At 34.9% G+C, this 4,672-nt stretch overlaps 1 protein-coding gene across 1 annotated transcript; it reads left to right on the top strand.

The window, feature by feature from the left end:
* Positions 1 to 1,912: 1,912 nt before the first annotated feature.
* On the top strand, positions 1,913 to 3,469 carry ZNF624 (zinc finger protein 624; the record flags this gene model as incomplete). Its single annotated transcript, XM_082860755.1, has 1 exon — positions 1,913 to 3,469. One exon carries the CDS (start codon positions 1,913 to 1,915, stop codon positions 3,467 to 3,469), a length of 1,557 nt encoding a protein of 518 aa, XP_082716881.1.
* Positions 3,470 to 4,672: the final 1,203 nt, after the last annotated feature.

Genomic DNA, 4,672 nt, shown 5'->3' on the forward strand with positions numbered 1-4,672 from the left:
GACCACCACCCCCAGTATAATTGTTTAAGAAAATTTTGAAACTGTCAGAAATGTTCTAAAGTCCCATAAAAAGGTTGCAAAACTACCCTTGATAATAGTAATTATCACTATTTGTAATATTCACAACTGTATTAATTTTGACTAACTTGTTCAACCTACTTTCTGAAAACTCAAAGTGTCTTCTTCCACAAATGTTCTATAAAAAGTTACATATAGAAAAGGATATTTTTTAAAAGGAATGTGTGTATGTATATATATATATATATATATATATATATATGTAAATGTATAACAATCACTTTGCTGTACAGCAGTAATTAACAACATTGTAAATCAACTATACTTCAATATAAATAAATTTTGTTAAATAAAAAATAATTTACTAAATCAAAAGAAAAAAAAAGGTACATACAAAGACTTGAAAAAGCTATTCTGACAGGGAAATTTGAGAAAGCCTTCACAAAAAAGCTACTGAACAGGGCTTCCCTGGTGGCGCAGTGGTTAAGAATCCACCTGCCAAAGCAGGGGACACGTGTTCAAGCCTTGGTCCTGGAAGATCCCATATGCCACAGAACAACTAAGCCTGTGCACCACAACTACTGAGCCTGCGCTCTAGAGTCCATGAGCCACAACTGTTGAGCCCACATGCCACAACTACTGAAACCCATGCACCCAGAGCCCATGCTCCACAACAAGAGAAGCCACCACAGTGAGAAGCCTGCAAACTGCAACGAAGAGTAGCTCCCACTCGCCGCAACTAGAGAAAACCCGTGCACAGCAGCAAAGACCCAATGCAGCCAAAAATAAATAAAATAAAATTTTAAAAAATAGTGAACAAATAATGAGAACAAGTAGAAAGTATTATTTAGGGTGAATGTCTGGTTTGTGGAGTAAGTGGAAAGCAAGGAAGTAGTTACAATTTAGGAAGAATGCGCTCTAAAGAATTTGACTCTAAAACGAATGAGAAAAGGAGGAAATATTTGAGAAACTTGGATTGTAGAAGGGTTACCACAAATGAATTTTTTTTAATAGGATAAAAACTCCTTGAATTTACTGCTTTGGTTCTTTGCTCAATCAGCCTTCCTTAACGCAATCTCCTCCTTCCTAGAAAAAAAGGCAATTTGCAAGCAGTTAAAAACATATATTCATTATCAATTCAAGCTTCCCTTCTGGTTTCCTGTTTAGTGTGATGTCCTCAATCTAGGAAATAGGAGTCATTTGATTTCTCTCTTTTTTCCTCCCAGAGTTGGAGACCAAACCTACAACCAAGAATGCTATACCAACAGAGAATATTTCTGAAGAATGTTTATCACAGGAGACCATAGTAGAGAAACTCATAGAGAATGGTCTATGGGACACCAAAATGGGAGGATTATGGAAATGGAGTGACAGGATATTGAGATTGCAAGATAGTCAAGAAAGTCATTTGAGTCAAAGAATAGTTAAACACAAGAAAATTCCCACTCTTCAAAAAGGCTTTAGATTTGGATCTGTTCTTTTTCCAGAACCAGGAGTTATCACAGAAGAGCCCCACAGCAAATACCAAACACATGAGGAAAATTTTACAGAGAATTTAGATTTGATTACAGATACCCATCTGGGGAAGAAAATGTGCAAGGATACAGAAGGCAACAAAGTCATAAGCCCTGCTTCAGAACTCACTTTAGAGAAAAAAAACAATAATAAAGAAAAACCCTATAAATGTAGTACATGTGAAAAGGCCTTCCGTTATAGGTCATTACTCATTCAACATCAGAGAACTCACACTAAAGAAAAACCTTATGAATGTAATGAATGTGGGAAAATGTTCAGCCAGCCTTCATATCTTAGTCAACATAAAAAAATTCACACTGGAGAAAAGCCCTATAAATGTAATGAATGTGGAAAGGCCTTCATTGCTTCTTCATCCCTCATGGTGCATCAGAGAATTCATACTAAGGAGAAACCTTATCAGTGCAATGTTTGTGGAAAATCTTTCAGCCAGTGTGCCCGCCTTAATCAACACCAGAGAATTCAAACTGGAGAGAAGCCCTATAAATGTAGTGAATGTGGGAAAGCTTTTGGTGATAAATCAAAACTTGCAAGACATCAGGAAACTCACAATGGAGAAAAACCCTACAAATGTAATGATTGTGGGAAAGCCTTTAGGAATAAGTCATATCTTAGTGTACATCAGAAGACCCATACTGAAGAGAAACCATATAAATGCATTGAGTGTGGGAAATCTTTCAAGAATACCACAATCTTTAATGTTCATCAGAGAATTCATACTGGAGAGAAACCCTTTAGATGTAATGAGTGTGGAAAAGCCTATAGAAGTAATTCAAGCCTTATTGTACATATAAGAACTCATACTGGGGAAAAACCCTATGAATGTAATGAATGTGGGAAAGCATTCAATCGTATAGCAAATTTCACGGAACATCAGAGGATTCATACAGGAGAAAAACCCTATAAATGTAACGAATGTGGGAAAGCATTCATCAATTATTCATGCCTTACTGTACACCACAGAATGCATACAGGAGAGAAACCTTATAAATGTAATGAATGTGGAAAGGCCTTCATGCGTTCTTCATCTCTAATTATACATCAGCGAATTCATACTGAGGAGAAACCTTATCTCTGTAATGAATGTGGGGAATCTTTCAGAATAAAATCACACTTAACTGTACATCAGAGGATTCATACTGGAGAGAAACCATATAAATGTACTGACTGTGAGAGGGCATTTACCAAGATGGTAAATCTCAAGGAGCACCAGAAAATTCATACTGGTGTGAAACCCTACAACTGCTATGATTGTGGAAAATCCTTCAGAACTAAGTCATACCTTATTGTACATCAAAGGACCCATACTGGAGAAAAACCATATAAGTGTAATGAATGTGAGAAAGCTTTCACTAATACATCACAGCTTACTGTGCATCAAAGAAGGCATACTGGAGAAAAACCCTATAAATGTAATGAGTGTGGGAAGGTTTTCACAAGTAACTCAGGCTTTAATACCCACCAAAGGACACATACCGGGGAGAAACCATTTAAATGTAATGACTGTGGCAAAGCATTTAGCCAGATGGTACACGTCACAGAACATCAGAAAATCCATAGTGGAGAGAAACCCTATAAATGTGATGTCTGTGGAAAAGCCTTCAGGAGAGGTTCATACCTTACAGTGCATTGGAGAACACATACTGGAGAAAAGCCCTATACGTGTAAGGAATGTGGGAAAGGTTGTATTACTCTATCACAGCTAACTCTACATCAGAGAATTCATACTGGGGAGAGGCCCTATAGATGTGAAGAATGTGGAAAAGCCTTCAGAACTAACTCAGACTTCACTGTACATCTGAGGATGCACACTGGAGAAAAACCCTATAAATGTAGTGAGTGTGGAAAAGCCTTTAGGAGTAGCTCAAGCCTTACTGTACATCAAAGAATACATCAGAGAGAAGCTCAATTAATATAGAGGACAGAAAATTATCATCCAGATATGACAAGAATCTTATAAACTGTATATTTTATGAATGTGGGAAAATGTTCAGGAGCAATTTGCCAGAAAGTACACACTTCATAAATATAAGAATGTAGAAAAGCAATTGGTCATATTAAATCTTAGAAGTTATAAGAAAATTCATAATAAAAAGGGCAAATGAAAGCCTTCATCCAAATTTCATATTTTATTCATTTAACAAATTATCTTCAATGAATTGCCTATTTTTTTGCTGATTTTCTTATTGGTTTATATTTCTTATAAATCTGGAGGTGCCCTTAATATATTTGAGATATTAATCATTTGACATATGTGTTGCAAATGTTTTTCTTAACCTTGTATTTGTCTTTGTACTTTTTTATGTAGTAAAAGATTTTTAAGTCTTTAATTTTTCATAGTAAAATATTTACATCTTTTCCTTTTTATATTCTTTATTTACTCTTTTAGCAATCCCCAGGTTATATATAGTCTCCTAAATTTGTTTGTAATATTCTGATAATTTTATTTTTTACATTGAAGTTTTAATCCATCTGGACTAGATGGCTCTTCATAGAAGAACAACTCCAAATGCATTAACCTATGAAAATATTATGAACCTAAATAAACAATACTCAGGGAAACGCAAATTGAAACAACGAATGATATGTTACTTCCACTTCATGGAGTTGGCAAAAATTAAGAGATCTTTTGCTAGTGGAGTTTGGCAAACCATATACTCTTACCAAATGGTTATATCAACTTATATTTCCACCAGCAATCCAGCGGTATATATTTTTTTTAATTCTTAAGTAAAATTTTAAAAGCACTTTGACCCAGCAGTCTCACTTTTGGGGAATCTGCCCCACAGAAATAATAGCATCAGTGCAAAAGCATATGCATAAATAAGGATGTTTATTAAAGTATTGTTTGTAGAGACAAAGAAGAAACCCAACTGGAGACAAAGTGAATGCCAATTAATAGGGGAATGGGTGAATAAATTGTGATATAGCCATACCATGGAAAAGTATGAGAGTAACTTTTAAAATGAGTTATAGCTACACTAGTTGACTTCAAGGTATTTCCACAATTTTTTGATAAGTAATTGCTTTATTACAGAGATGTATATATACAAGATTTCATTTTTGTTAAAGTAATGGTCGCATGCATTTATATATGCATATATGTGTGCATGTGATTAGA

Source organism: Leucopleurus acutus (assembly GCF_964270905.1).
Source record: "Leucopleurus acutus genome assembly, chromosome: 19".
NCBI lineage: Eukaryota > Metazoa > Chordata > Mammalia > Artiodactyla > Delphinidae > Leucopleurus > Leucopleurus acutus.